This window comes from Ptychodera flava, chromosome 15 (genome assembly GCF_041260155.1).
Source record: "Ptychodera flava strain L36383 chromosome 15, AS_Pfla_20210202, whole genome shotgun sequence".
Lineage (NCBI taxonomy): Eukaryota > Metazoa > Hemichordata > Enteropneusta > Ptychoderidae > Ptychodera > Ptychodera flava.
The window spans coordinates 23572754-23589329 of record NC_091942.1 but is presented as its reverse complement, the minus strand read 5'-3'; the positions used below and the strand labels follow the sequence as shown (position 1 = coordinate 23589329).

Genomic DNA, 16576 nt, shown 5'->3' with positions numbered 1-16576 from the left:
GATATGACACTGATTCCATCAACCCAGTCGTCACATCTGATGGTTGCAGGTAATTTAAATCAAACAGTAAACGGCTATTTTTAGCCAAAATAAAATTTATCACCAAATTCTAGAACATCAAAACATGGCTGATGAAATATTTATTGTGAAAGAAACACGTGTGCCTTTCATTTGTCATTTATACTGTAAATACTGCCTTACAGTTCTTAACGTACTATACTGAGATCTTTAATATTATTAAAATATTGATAAAGAAGGTCAATTTTTTATTAGAAATAACGAGAATTTATTTTTGTGTCCTTTTTTTAGACAATGACTATAAAGACTTAGATAGTGAACAGGTAAGTTGAACGTCGTATTTACCCACAGATTTCTAGAGGTTTTCTCAGCAATTCTAAAACAGAAAGAGGACTCGAGGGAGTTCATCAGTGCGTGGAAAATGATCACGTTAAGCATCTAGCTTAAGGAAAATATCATTGAGGACTGATTGATCTGGTGTCACGACTTGAATCTGGAAATTTGACTGCCATCAGATGGCTGGAAATTTGACTCTGATTCTGCTTAAATTGGTTTCCAGTCGGGTGGTGAAATTTATCCAAGGGTATCATAGCTAGTAGGATATGATGTCCTTACCACTGTTGATTACAGTAAATGACATGGGCGTGAATTTGCCACAAATTGTCTGCCCTCACAGAACATGAATAAGTGAACATCAACTCTTTTTTTTTTCATTTTCCTTCTTTTTTCTTTTTTCTTTTTTCTTTTTTTTTTCTTTTTTCTTTTTTTTTAATTTCAGGTATTTTTTAGGGTCTTTGAAGATGTGCTATTATGCAAGAAATCAGGTAGGTAGTAGCCACTCTTCCTGTTTTGTTTGTCGTGAACATCGTTGAAATGACGCCATTCTGGTATGTCTCTGTCCTCTGACACATAGTTGCTGAATGTGATATGGGTTTCCTTCACGTAGACTTCTTTATTTAGCTCTGCGTGTAACCGTCGTCACAGTTCTAGAACCATGTTAACTGCGATCATCATGAAATGTGTATCCGGTCCTAAGTACATGGGAAGTGATCGTTCTCAGATTGAATTTATCGATTGGTATGCGCATCTTCTGGTACTTCATTTAACATCACCGATCGTGTTAGTTCTTCTTCGTTAAATTTCCCTGATACTCATGTTCATTAAGCCTTCTACCATGTCTGCTGGCCCGCATATTGATATACTCATATCACTGATTTTACCACAGTTAGTTCTCATGGATTCTTGCTTTTGTACTTAGTCTTGAGTCTCTGAGTTTGCCTTATCAAGCTGAGGAAATCAATTCCTGTTCGGTAGCCAGGACTCCTGATGTCTGTATTCAGATTTCATGAAAGTCACTCAATAGAGTAGAATCAGTCATCTGAACCAGATCGTCTGAGTTCTCTTGAACCTATCAAATAACTTCCAAAACCATGTTTATAATTATAGATACACATGGTTGTTTATTATAGTTGTGCGGTGTTATGTATTTGATACCATGACGAGAGACGCCTTTCTGAAATTGATCCCTGCATGGCATAGATCATTTCAGGCCAGCAAAATAGGACTTCATCTTCAATGGAAATACCCCCACTAATGATTTGTGTGTCTGTCGGTTCTCCGTTTTCAATGATGATTCTTCACTCACACCTGTATATATTTACGTTTTTGTCTTCCCCCCCTCGGCAGATATCGGAGTATTCGTGTTCTTCGCTGCCGGCCAAAAACATTCTTCTTATGAAGACATGTCAATGTACATTGATGATGACGATGAGGAGGATGCTGGAGAAAAAGAATTTGACTCCTTCGTTCAAATAATCAAGGTGAGTTTTCCACAATATAGAGGTGGGTTTTCACAGTGCGTCAAGGGAGTTTTTGGAGTATCAGTGTGAGTTGTCACAGTAACTTCACAAGAGAAAGTCTCTCCGAGTACTGTTTGGGAGATATTTGACAGACTTAAGAATTTGTCTATAAACTGCTAAATCAGAGATCATCTCAGATTTCATGAAAGTAAAATTAAGAAGCTGTGTTGAACCCATCAAGACTATAATATAATACATTATAATCTGGCAAAATGTTGTTCAGGTTTCTCTGTGTAGGTATCAGTAGCAAAATGATATTATGGGTTCCCACATCGTATAACTTTGTTGGCCAACCTTGTAAAATACTTGATTATTCAATAACTCCCTAACCGTTACATTGCCTTCTCAGAGGAAATTAAAGCAGCAATTTTTAGCTGTCAGTATGTAAAATATAAGTTCTGGCTGTTTTTATACAACTGTGTTTTCCAACAAATGTGGAAAGTGAGAAGAACATTTCATTGCAGTTTTTGGCTAGTTGCGAACAAGCTGAAAAACATATATTGATATTTATGTAACAGATATGGTATGCTGATGTTTGAATGAAATATAACTTGAATTGTATCGTCAGTAGTTTAATCATTCTCGCTGTTTGATCATGTGAAAGAGCTGGTGCCACTGTTAGAAATATATGACTGTCAGGGACGGTAATTGAGGTCAATAACTTGAAAATTCCCAATAGTGTACGAGTTTCGGGTCACAAGCATAAAATTTGCATAAATTAGCATAATTGTCATCAGAGTATTCAAATGTTGTTTGCTCTCTCCTGTACATGAAAATCCCCAGACACAACAAATGGAGAAATTGATAAGATATCGAACTCAGGTCGTTGAAGCTTGACAATATCAATAATGCTTGTACACCTTTCAAAATCGGTGGCAGAGAAATTTTCTTATGTAGAAAACTGCTCCGTATGTCTTTGCAGTGTGATTGAACGGGATATGGTTTTGTGTTTGTTGTCTACAGAATAGCAGGAGTAAAGGCAAGCCAGTACCAGATCAGTTTACTAAAGAGAAACTGGACAAATTGAGAGAAGTATTAATTAGAGAAAGAGAAGCATTAAAACTTGACAAGGCTAAAAAGGTGAGTATCCTCTCTGCTAAGAGGCTGTCGGCTTTGCCACTAGCTTGTGAAAGGATGTAGCTGATTGGTCTTTTCAGCAGCTGTTTGTGATGTGTAGGGGTTCATCAGCCTATAGGATTGCGTCTTTCATGCAAGGCTCAATATGACGTTAGGTTGCATGCGACAGACGAGATAAGTAGATGTTGTCTGTGATATTTATCTGTGAAAAATTAGAGTCTGGAACAATTATGTTATCACTGCTATTTATTACCTAGAAGTTTTAGGCATCCCCGGGCCATAGGAGAGATAATGCACATTTTCTCACATCAAGATTATTGTGTGCTTATTTTTTTGAAACGTGCCAAAATTTTGGATCAGGGTCACAGAAAATTTTGTGAATCGGTCAAATGGGTATGCAGTAATTCAGAATTGTGAAATTCTTGCATGAGAACTGCGATGAACAGTGGTTATTATTTTTTCGAAAAACTGGTTACATTGAAATTCACCGTACATTCAGACAGTGTGAAGTCACTTGACAGGTATAAATTATTTTGTAGGAGTCATCAGGATTTCCGTAGGTCTGTTGATCACCATTGTTGAGCATGTCTTACAGTATAAACTTAACTTATTCACCCCTGATTTTCTGTGAAGAGTTCCACAATCAATTTGTTTTGGCCAAACATCGTGGTGCAAGGGTTAATATTTTTTTTTGAGGGGGTTCAGCGTTTTTCAGAAACCCTGCAAAAATGAATGGAAATTTAGGTGGGCTAAGAATAACTCCGAAACAATAACAAACAGGACTTTACATGCATGCAACATGTTTCCGAGGGGACATGGTCCGTCAGCTTGCTGCAAAATTTCATACCAGCATATTTTATTCTTTTGAAGCTGGAGCTACTCAGTTTATTGAAAAATAGGTCTTGTCGATCTCTACCTATTCTGAAATAGTGGTGATGTAGTTGTGGGACAGCTCTGTCTGTTGAGAGTGGCATACGTTTGATGTGCAAGGAGATTTCAAAATAACGCTGACGTCTTTGTATACGTCAGCGTAACATGCCTGTGTTTCATGTTGTGTTCAGTTGACATGGTGAATATTCTGCATGCTTTAACATGTCACAGTGCACTGAACATCATTAAGGATTCTGTTCCTTACTCAAGTCAATTGTAGAAATGTACGTCTCATGCATGTACCATTTCTCTGTCCTATGGACAGCAATTTTGTTTTACAACTCTTTGTGACAAAAAAGCAAGTCAACTTTCAATAGAACAATTTCACACTGAATCATTTTACATCTTCAACCTTGCACACCCTTGTTTCCTGCATGTATAGCCTGCTAGACCATTGAAACTTAATTGGGTTATACCAAATGGTAAGATCAAGAGGGTAAGACATGGGTGAATAAAAACACAGCCAGATGATCATATAAAGATGTCTGTTTCTGTAAAGTACTTTTGATATAAACATGATTGTTACATCTATATTCCCATGTTGCATGTCATCCTTCCATGTTTCTATCCAGGATTGTTGTCTCTGTGTAGTGATGTCTGCATCTATCCGTCTCTCTACCCGTTCATGACCCGACTTTCCCTTCCCGGATTTTTGTCTTTCTCTCTTCCAGAGTCTGGACCTAGCTGCCTATCTACTCACAAAATCTTTGTTTTCTGTCTCTAGGTGTAAATGATTTCCAAGATTAAACTATGGAAACTCTTTTTTTTACCTTTTCTAGGTGTCATCATCTTCAATCAGATTATCACAACATATGTGTAGTCTGTCTGTGTTTCATCCAATGAACTTGGGAAAAAAACAAAATACTTGTGTTTCTGTCCAGTTTCCTTGTCTTACATATGAAAACTTGTGCTAAAAGCCTTTCTGCTTATGTGTTTGTGAGCATCACTCTGAATATATCGGTCACCAAATTGGCAACACTCACAGACTTGCAGTATGTTACATGTCGTAATACAGACATTGCAACCTACCCACACGTCATTCTCCTTTCCCTCCCTATAAAAGTTTCAGTAAGCCGGGTACACAACAGGGAACAAACCAAATACCAACTAGGTTAGGGGTGAGCAGACTAATAGTGAATGCTAATGGTGAAAACTGGTCAATATCATTTCCTCCAAAAGCTGTAATATCACAGGTTTATTTTTCACATGCAAAAGAAAGAATCTTTCAGATCTTTGACTCGTGTCTGAGACTTTTCTTTAATCACTTTAAATGCAAAATTGGCCCCTGTGCTTGCCGACAGCGATGATATGGTCATCAAATTTTTCAAATTGAAACGAGCCTATGAGGTAACTTCTTGTGAAAACATTGCTACCGTCTGTATATCTTCTTACAGTCTACTTCTACAAAACTAAAATGCAGTTCTTCAGATTTTGTGTACTTCTGCAGATTATGTGACTAGAAACCATGGAATACAAAATTCCATTTCAATAGCAGTGCTTGAGACTCGTTGCCAGTATCTATGTCGGGATATTATCTAGGATTAGACGCTTGAGGTAGTGTATGCTATTTGAAGCTGGAACATTTAAGCTTTGCCCAAACTTTCTCAGGAAACTTTCAACCATTGTTTTTCAAAATAAAAAATATAAAATTAGGGTTCATGATGCAAATTAACCTAAAATTTCCTTTAAATTCAAAATGGTTACGTTCCCTGTGTTAACTCTATAGACAATTCAATAATTTTTGATTTCACACAGATAACATGTTGAAAGCTTTATTTACTCAAAAAGCTTCAAAATTAGTCCTCGCAAGTGGTAGACGAGGAAAGTATCGTAAAAATTTGAGATTCAAAATATCTGTACTCGAAGGTGCATTCTAATCCAATTGTTAAAAATGATCATTTCATGGAGAAAATGTTGCCTCAAAGAAAGACGAAGTAAAATTCAGTCCCAGTGCTTCAGTTGGCAAGTATAATGCCTAAAAGGTATATGTGGAAAATTATGTGACGCTACAGCTGTAAACGCCATAGGCCAGTTTAGCCGTATAGCATAAAATGTTGGTACTTGCTGACCCATGACAAAAACTGACAAAGATTTGAGTCAGTCAGTGTGTCTTGCAAAGAGAGAGAGCTGACAAGTCTGTGTGTATTGCTTTGCAGCAATCTGGAAAGAAATCCAAACCACTATCCGTGCCTGTCAGTAAGGTAATATCCCAACAATCATTTTCTGTTACCCACTTTTTTTTTTTTCGTCGTCTTTTTTTCATTTTTTTTTTTCCTGTATTCCATGAGATAGGCAAAAGGCTGAATGCTTGTTAGTCAGGATGGAAAGTCAGGACCGCAAGCTTTTTGTGCATTGAATTGTCCAGAGTAGATTCTGCAATGCTTTGTAAAGTCCACACAAATACAGGACTTCCTGCTATACAGTGAGTTATCTGGAAGAGAGATCTGTGCTCGGCTTTTATGAAACATCAAAAGAGCTGCAATCGCTTTTATCATAAACCCTTAACTCTTGACATTGTACTCAAGAGATCGAAAACAATGCGAGTGATATGGACAGCTTTTATGTCAAATCAATATAATCATAACCTGTGTTTATTTCAGTCATAAACGTCAAAGAATCTCAGGATTTACTGTTTGTTGATCGCTACAATGTGTTGTGTATTCTATCACTGTAATTTCTTTATTAGCATCCAGCTCTCTTCAGACAGCCAAGTATTCAACCCTGGAGGACAGCAAACACCAGTGTGTGTATACTTTATAGATTGCGAGTTTTCTGGTTTGGCAGAGAGTGATGGTGTCCGCTTCTAACCTAGTGGATTTTTGTTCTTTTTTTTTTCTTTCCTTTTTCTTTCGTTCTTGTTTTTATTTTTGTCGTTGATGTCTACAGCCAAAGCAGAAATCAAAAAAGCAGCTGAAAGCCGAACAACGTCGGCGTGAGAAGGAGATGCTAGAGATAGCAAACGACTTAAAACAAAAAGCTAAAGTTGATCAAGAGAAACTCGGAAAAAGAAAACAGGTAAGGTGTGAGAAAATAGTTGGAGACAAGGATGTGACAACCGCTGCCAAATTTTAGTTCATGTAGCTGAGCATGTCATCAGTTCAATTCAGCTGTGTAACAAATCTGTAACGAAGAGTCTGATTGGTTCGTCATGGATTTATGCTACTCTTCCCTTAAAGCTCATCCAATCATGAGGCATATTTTATCCGTAAATTATTGATTGAATTCTGGTGAGGACACCTCTGAAGGATGATACTTCTCAGTATCTTGATCGCAACTGCAGATTATGGCCAATAGAGTTTTCATGATGTACCGTTATCGTGACTATCCTGCAGGCTGAACAGGAGAAACAAAAGAGGCTTGAGGAAGAGAAACAGAAACAATTAGAAGAGGAAAGAAAACGCAAAGAGAGGTAAAGAATTCACTCTACAGGCTTGAAATATACTGTACAGTCCTTAGCTCCGGTTTGCCTTGTGTACTTGACAGTGGGGGATGATACTGTGGTAGTGATTCATGTTGTATGTCTGTCTCTCTGCCTATCTTTCTGCCTGTGTATTTGTATCTATGTATGTATGTGTCATGTGTGTATATAAATATATATATGTGTGTGTGTGTGTATATGCTTGTTTTTGTGGACGTATGTATGCATGTATGTATGCATGTACATATAGACATGTATGTTTGTTCATACATGCATACATACCTATGTACATACATACATAGATCCACAGCAGAAATAAGAGAGCTATCTGTTATTTTCCTTGTTCCATCACATGCTATATTGCCAGTGTTGTCATTTGTACTTCCTGTATCCGTGTACTTTCTGTGTCGTTGAGCTGTCCCAGTAAATTCCGAAGAGACACAAAGGGGAGAAGATCGAACAGGTTGCTGCAAATGTGCATGAGAAATATTAACCGTATTCAAACGAAACATAATATGAAAACAATTAACGTCGTTGAGAGGGACTAGGACAAGATAGCAGCATTTTCCTTCTCTTCCAAGGTTCACACTGACCTTGGCTAACTTTGAAATGGTCTGTGATCCCAACAGAGAATCTGAACTCAAGGCACAAAAAGACGCAGAGGAGAAACGGAGGATAGAGATCCTCGAACGAGAAAGTGAGCGCCAGCTGGATATGGAAGAAGAAGCTGAGCGCAGAAAGCAACACGAATTAAAGAAGAAAGAGAAAGAGAAGTTGAAGAAGAAGGAAGCAGAAGCTAAGAAGGTAAATTATAGGGTAGAAATCTACACTCGTAATTGTAAAATGTATCCTAGTACTATGAGATGTGCTCTTGTAATGTTACATTGAGCTTGTAGAAACATAGCTTTGAAAATTGCAGTGTTAGAAAGTTTTGTGAATTCAGAAGGGGAATCTGTATCGACAGTGAGCAAGATTTTTTTTGCAAGTCCACCTACTGTCTATGCTATCAGTCTGACGTCAGTCTGTGTAACCGATGGAGTTCAGTACAGAATTTAGTAAAGTACTTATAGTAATGTTTTGATACGGTGTCGGCGTAGGGGAAATAAATGAAACATGCGCAGTAATGAAACTGATTTCTTAAAAGGGCTTTGCCACCACTTTGCTTTGTGGGATAGTCTATTTCATGAAATGATATGTGATGTAATAAATTAGGGTCTTTTGCTATGTGACTTTTGTTCTTGTAAAATATCCATGATTTACTATGAACTGTCAATGCTTAGATGTGTACGTAATTCTTTAATGTACCTTTGTTTGTTACTGCCCACAGCTTGCTGAACAAAAAGCCAAAGGTAAGCATTAAATGTTACAATTCACACACAATTTTTTGGTCAAATTTGAATGAGCTAGAAAGATAAACACAATGAGCTGAAGATGGGTGAAAAGTGTATTCAGTGTAGAAGGAAAACCCTGCACGTCCGTCATTGGTATCAGGTCATTGTCTCCAGCCATTTAGAGTGGCCAATTCTAGGGAAGATGGGACGTTCAGAAGATTCAGGTCAATTTATGGAGAACTGCCAATAATTCAACACATACTGTGTAGTATTTGGATGGCATATTAGTGTGTCATAAATTTGATGAAATTAAGTGTCGCTTGATTTCAAGGGTTTTCTTTTCATATTAGCCGACAAAATAATGAATGAAATAAACCTTTACGTGAATGAAATGAAAGTGTTACCATGTCTGGTTTGTATACACTCACAGCAGAAGCAGAACAAGCCAAAGCACAGGCTGCCAAGAGACAGCAACAACAGAGTCAGCAACAACAACAACAATCCCGTTATCCTAGGGAAGTGCCTCCGAGGTTTCAACAGCAGGCACAAAAGAATCAACTCAAGAAAGATCAGCCACCAAAGACAGGCCAGCAACAGCAGACACAACCAAACAATAACAAAAAAATGGGTGAGTAATATATTCTGAAGCCTATCATTCCTATTTATCAATGCGTAGGTCCTTCTGCCCTATTGAAAACAATAGGGGTAAACCAAAAGTCTGGTAGTGAAAAGGGAGTTGGACAGTACGCCCCAAAGAAAACTGCATAGATGACAGAAGTATTGGTTAGTTTCCCCCAAGTTAGTATATTTTAGCTGTTTGCTCATAAACTGTACCCTAAGTGGTCCTCTCCTGCCATTGAATTGAGGCCAGCCAATCACAGAGCTCACCAGGAATAGTGTAGAAGGTACTTATATGTTGATATATGTGAATAAATTGTGTCCCCATAAATAATTCATTCTGTCAATTCAAAATGGCCTTGCTGTGGTTGTATTTCAAATGAATCTATGCCAGACACGATTTTGAAGGCTGGGTATAAGACGTTGCGTGCAAATATCGTATAGGTTAGATTCCTTACTTGGCCTGTAGAATGAAAAATCGCAGGATGTGTGTTGTGTAGGTATCAAAAGACATTTTCATGTTCAATGTACTCTTTCCTGTTCTCAACATAATCAGAAAAGATGTATATAACTTGTCAAGATTAAATCTTTCTGATATTATTGATTTTGATTTTTCATTGTACATAATAGTCTCCAGTACCAAGAAATCGATAATTTAGTTTCCCCCAAAATGGTATTGAATGCCATTGCCACTCTCATGGCATTGAAAATGATTGCACATCCTGCAATCTCCTGTTTAATGGCCGTTACCTGGGCAGATGTTTCAGTCGGATGACCTACGCACAACGCCATCATTGAATTGTAAATTATTCATGACACAAGTTTAAGTGGTATGAGAGCGCAGTGAAGGGAGGGAAAAAAATTAATCTCAAAGTGGTGAAATTTTCCTCCTTTGGTTTGTTTAATGTCTCTAATTTCATTGAAAAATGAACCTAACCAACTGCCTTTCTAGTTCTAGGTTACTATTTTTAGTTAGCATGATAGAGATTACAAGTGATATATTCAGGATAAGTTCAACAGATTGTCTCGTATCCATGTGCAAGTGATGTGCATTACTACATGTATGGGCCTCTCAGATGATTTGAAAGCTTGTTAATCTTACCAGTTCTCGAATTAACATACATTACGTGTCATTACTGATAATTTGAAATATAATAGACTGACAAAAAAGATTGCTCTAATATCTGTCAGTGTTCACAACAAGGAGAAATTGATTTAAGTACTCTCGTCACATGCCTGGTAGTCTTTGTATATAGGACAATTTTGAATGCCAGATATTAATCATGAATTCTGTATTGAATTGGCATTAAAAACTACCTGTTTAGAATAGTTTGTATTTCATAATTGGGGTCAGTAAGTTTATAAACAGCAGGGATTGTCCATTGCTGGAGAGCATCAATCTTGGGAAATTAGGGCCTAGGGATTGGGACTTTTTCAGGCTTTCATATGTCATCTTGTGAAATTGTGAGTATGCTTGATCACTGTCAGCAGATCTAGATAAGCCTGGAGATAAATTTGATGAAAGGCTGAATCTGTACTAAGTCTATCTCAAAGTTGCCTGACAGATGCTGGCAGTAAGAGGCTTTTTTCAACATCTTACGGATTTCTCTCTTTTTTCACCATCAGACGATAGAATGGAAACCGAAGTCAATGACTTCTCCGCATGGAATGATTCCAACGGTGGTGGCGCCTGGAATCAAGTTGTAGTGGACGAGAAGGACCAGGAAGCTTGGCCAGCAATTACAAGGGAGATAGAGACCGCAATGATGGTGGACAATGATGATGACGCCATCAAATCTGGAAACAATCCAGAATCTGGCTCTGCTCTCAACTTTGATTCCAATTCCAAAGTGAATTCCATATCCAATGTGCCTGGTCAGGTTAATCACATGGGCCATTCTCTGGCTGAAGCTCAAAGTCGTGGATCAAATGACATCTCTCAAGGTCAAAGTTCAGGGGTCACAGGAAGTGCCAATTCTTCCACTAGTGCAAATGCCATGAATTTTTCTGATTGGAGTGCAACTTCGTCAAGTGGATCTTCTACTTGGGGTGCTACAAGTACTAGTTTGTCGTCAAGCTTGAATCCTTTACCTGTGGACTCTTCCCAGAGCAAACAGGGTACCGAAGGTGCTGGTGAAATGAACAGTTTGAATATGAACTCAGGCTGGGGCGCCATAGGCTCCTCGGCCAACCCTCACAGTGTTCCCTCAAGTGTAGCCAACATGCGCGGATTGTCTCCCAGTGACCTGGGCGGGGTTACATCCTCCCAGCTGAACTCTATAGGGAGCAACCCAACAATAAGCGGATCGTGGACAGCTGTCGTCGGCGGACGTGGACTGAACAAGAGTCCGCAGAGTCCCAACCCCATGTCGTCTGCACCTGCACAGATTGGGAGCATGACACAAGCTACATCCAGTACTGGCAATGGACCAAATCACTCATTTACTCAAGCTGCAATGCAAACTTCTGGGCTGCCTCTCAATCCTGTCTCCCAGACCAGCCTCTCCTCCGGCTCCGGCTGGGGGACGCTGCCCTCCGAGGGACAGGGATTATCTTTTACTGCAGGAAGTGGGAATCCCTTTCCCACTGGTGCTAATCCAAAGAGTACCAATCCAGTGTGGAATATGCCTTCTTCAGGATTTCCAAGCCATAGTGCGGACAAGCCGGGTAACTTTACTGCCGACAGAGCAGCCAATAATGTTGCTGATGCTGCAAATGGTTCAGAGACATGGCAGGGATCAGGTAAGGCTGTAACCCTTGGCTGGGATGTCCATAGCCGAGAGCTCATGGGGCAACTTGCAATCATTTGCAGTGTGGCTTTGTATAATGAGTGTAACTGACGCACTCTCAAGGCATGTCACAAAACATGGTCTTTTACTCCGAAATGAATCTAAATTAATCATTCTGCAAACAATGTATTTATCTCAAAATATATCAAAAGTTTGTGTGGCCTTGTTGTCTATCTGGTTCAAAGCGGCAGCAATCACTGTCTAAGGATTGGTCCTGATTCATATTTCATGGAAACTGAGTATAGATCATGAAGTGATAGATTACCCTTATCCTGCCAGACAGTGTAACTTCCCCATCTGTCATGTCAGTAAAAGGCAATATTGAACTAAAACCAGATGCATTTTCACCTACTTGGCACAGTATGTTCTAGCAGCCCAAAACTGACTCAGCAAAAGTCATGTTTACAGTATCTATGTTTTCAGGAGCCTTCAAATGTTAAAAGTCTTTGTTGAATACAATATATGGACATCTTGTGCCTTCCTGGTTTTAACCAATTTGACTTCATGGTGAGGTATGAACTTGACAGGATAAGGGTTAATCTATTATTCTCAGTTTCAGCGTAAATCTGACATTGAGATATGTACAAGTACATTCCTTGCTTCCTCTTGTATGGCAATGGCTGCAAGTCTGACAGATTCTCAGAAAACAAAACTACCAGTCAACCAATATGTTCTGCTTGTCTTGGTGAACGCAGTATGCAATTTTGTCATCGGCTCAGTCTACTCTGTGAAATCTTATTTTCCACAGCAAAGGCCAGTAGCTTGTTTTGGTCTCTGAGAATCTGTAACTAGCATGCAATATTTGAAACAACTTTACTTGTTTTGGACCAAAGTACACAAACAAAACAGGAAATTTGATAAGGTATATATTTACATTTGATCATGAGGTTTACACTGAAATGACGGTACAGTTAAGAGAATTCGGGAATAACTATTACAGCACATGATACAAAGTTGAGCCAAAGACTTACATTTCCCTTCTCTGTATTTCTGTCTTTTCTTTCTCTGTGTACCATTTCAATAGGTTCTTGGAGTACAACCAGCACTGGTAAACTTAGTCCCAGCAGTTCCCAGAACTGGGGGACACCAAACTCAAGTATAAACAGTAATCCGGGTAGTGCTAATGAATGGGGTAAACCCCAAGGCGCAGGGAGCAATCCTCATGGATGGGGGAACAACGCATCAAACCCCAGCAAGTCGGGCAATCCAAATGGTCACTCAAATCCAACCACCCCAACCGTGGGCCAGGCCTGGGGCGGCAATCAAGTTAACAGCGCTTGGGGCGCACCGAGTACCCCCACCCAAACAAGTACTTCAGGATGGGGTGGGGGTGCCACCACGGCGAGTACAGAGAACTCCTGGGCAAAGACTGCCAGCAAGGGCATAGTGCAAGAGACAAGGAAAGAGGAGACCCCGAAATCTAACTTAGATGCAATTATCCAGGAAGCTATCGACTCTCACGAGGGCTGGGGTCGCATTCCTGTCAAACAGAATGCTTCCTGGAACATCGACACCGATCCATCCCCACCTCCCAGCAAGGTGGAGTCCAATACATGGGAGCCGACTCCTGCTCACGACAAAACAGGTACACAGGCATGGGGAGCCAGCAGGAAGAATGAAGACTCCGGAAGCTCATGGGGAGGCAAGCCGGCAAACAACGGAGACAACGGCAACAACAGCGGCAGCGGCACGTGGGGAAATGCCGAAACCGGCGAGTGGAACAGCAGTAATCATTGGAACAGCGGCAAGAGCAATCATGACGTGACTGGAACTGGAGTGTGGGCCAAGAATACGGCAAACAAAGAAGCTGCAAGTTCCAACAACAGCAACTGGCATGGCCAGCGACAGAGTACCAACCCCCAAGAAGAGATGAACTCAGTGTGGCGAAGCAATAGTAGCAATACTCAGGCTAGAACTGACAGCAGCAGCAATGCCGGTTGGGGTGGCAGTACTAATAACAGTTCTTGGGGCAATCCTTCCCAGGGTCACCAGACCAGTACTCCAGCCAGCTCTGTTGACACCGGAAAGAGCTCTTGGGGCAACGCCAACAATGCCGGAACCAGTTCTTGGGGTAACGCAGCCACCACTCCGACAACTCCAAAGACCCCGAGCCAGATCACAGGCAGTGGCTGGAACACCCCTCTAGAAGTGCCAACCGATATTAAAGCCACTGGCTGGGATGAGCCGTCCCCGCCCACCTCTCGCAAGCACCCGCAGGTGGATGACGGAACATCTGCCTGGGGTGACCCAAGTGAGCACAACGCCAAGGCAGTAATGCAGTCCAACTGGACAAACCCACCTCCCAGCCCAGGTAACAGTACTATGCAATCACAATCCATGATGGGTGGTCCCTCTAGTGGACAAATAATGGGTGGGCAGTCTAGTTCTGGCCAGATGATGGGAGCACAGCAGCCGATGCGACCGGCCATGCCAACCCCCCAAGTGAAACCAGACGAACACAGAGGAGTGTGGGGCGCTCCCCCACCCACACCAACCAGCATGACAAAGATGTCTTCTTGGGGAGACCCGCCCCCAGCCAACAACAACAACAAAGTAGACGATGGAACATCTGCTTGGAAGTCCAGTGCTCAACACAGAGGATCGGTCTCCAACTGGGGTGAGCCTCAGTCTGACATGACATGGAACAACGGTACCCAGTCCAAGGAATCTATGCAAGATGGCTGGTCCGATCAACAACAACAGCAACAACTACAGCAGCCCAGTAATACAGTGGGTAAGTTGAACAACTCCTGTTGTGCTGATATTGAACAAACCTGTGCGTCACTCTTTCGTAAAAAGCGGTTTTATTCAAGTACAGTATGTGTGTCAGATGGTCACATTTGGCTATGATGCACTGTCTGTATGGGGTTTGGAAATCATTTAAAACAGGCAAAAAACTGCAGTTTGCAAAATGCTGGTAGTTTTCTTGGTTACCAGACTTGTGAAAGCTGTTTATACTAATATAACATATGTGTGGCATGGTCCCATTTGGTCATGAAGCTGCTTTGTGCAGCATTCAGAAATCACATGTACCAGAGACAGCTGCAGTTTACAAAATGCTGGTATTTTTCTTGATTACCAGACTCTGTGTAATGCGAACAGAATGGATGCTTCTTTATATGATTTGCTGTAGGACAAATCCTCAGCTTTTCTTGAGTAACAACATATTTGTCTTTTGCTTTCCTTCTGTCACAGGACACTGGGACGATGATCGTTGGGAGAAAGGCTCTCAGGACAGTGAATCCTCTAAGAGTAGTGGAGGTGGCTGGATCAAGGTCAAACCTAAGGTAAGGCATTGTCACTGTATGTACATGACTTCATGTTAATGAGTATTATCTACAGATGATGTGTCCATTATTTTGTGATTTGCCCACTAAGACTGTGTTGTTATACTTTTTATGAGTGAATACATCAATGTCGACGATCAGGAGTTAAATGCAAGCAGTGGCTGTATGAAAGAGTTTCAATTTGCCTTCATCAAGCTTAGGGGATAAACTGAACAGGTTGTATCTGTGTCTGTGGTATATTTTCTTTGTAAAGATAAGAAATGGCAAATTATTGGTATGTTATTGCTTTGGCATTTTGGTTTAACCATATCAATGTCTTTCGCCATCTGTTTATCTTCACTGTAGTGATGACATCTATTATCACTATTAAGGGAGTTGGCACCTTGAAAGTGAAAGACTTATACTTTTGCTCAAACTTTTCTCAAGCAATCTTTCAACCGCCCTCTTTCAAAATCAAGGATAAAAATCAGGGGTCACAGTGCATATTCTGGCAGCAGAGAAACAGATTACATAATATTTACCGATACTTGAAATTTAAAATGGCCGCCATCCCTGTGTTATCTCTATGGGGAAAATATAAATTTGCTGTTTCTTCAAAAAGAAGCCGGCCAAACTATACACTATGAGCTTCAAAATGAAACCCCCTGCAAGTGGTAGGCCGAAAGAATACTGTAAACGTTTGAGTGTCCAAGTATCTGTCCCGGAGACAGATTCCACTGTAGTGGCTCCCATGGCTAATGATTATTTTCTTGGGCTTTCACACAGGGTGCTAAACCTCCACAACCTGTCAAAGATGTTAACACTGCTTGGATGTCTAAACAACTCAAACAACTCATGGATATGGGCTTCAAGAGAGAACTTGCTGAAACTGCTTTGAAGGCTAACAATTTTGATGTTGCATCAGCAGTGGGTAAGTACCCGACCTGCATCCCACTTAGATAAGTATATGTCGTTAGGGGCTTAAAGATTCAGAATTTACCAAAACTGTGTTATTTTACATGGCTGGTTTCCATAAGGCGGCCATTTATTCTTGAAAATCTCCTGCGTAATGATAAGGGAAATTTTTTTATAACAATCTACCGTCAAAATATTTAAATATGAAGATGTACATTAGTATTAGATAGTTATCCATTTTATTGAAAAGGAGTACAATATCATTGTGTATGAAAACACCAGTGTAGGAGCCTTTAATTATCACTGATGATGAAAATTGTTTTGGTTGAAATGCCGTTTGAAGGCTGTCTGCGAC

At 40.3% G+C, this 16576-nt stretch overlaps 1 protein-coding gene across 1 annotated transcript in view; it reads left to right on the top strand.

The window, feature by feature from the left end:
- Positions 1-16576, top strand: part of LOC139151593 (trinucleotide repeat-containing gene 6C protein-like) — a 109369-nt gene that overhangs the window by 88607 nt on the left and 4186 nt on the right. Inside the window, 14 exon segments of the mRNA XM_070724501.1 lie at positions 310-341; positions 797-842; positions 1705-1838; positions 2841-2957; positions 6041-6085; positions 6771-6899; positions 7217-7293; positions 7932-8106; positions 8630-8651; positions 9064-9261; positions 10878-11993; positions 13065-14774; positions 15236-15327; positions 16093-16237. Coding sequence (XP_070580602.1) covers positions 310-341; positions 797-842; positions 1705-1838; positions 2841-2957; positions 6041-6085; positions 6771-6899; positions 7217-7293; positions 7932-8106; positions 8630-8651; positions 9064-9261; positions 10878-11993; positions 13065-14774; positions 15236-15327; positions 16093-16237 — 4038 coding nt within the window.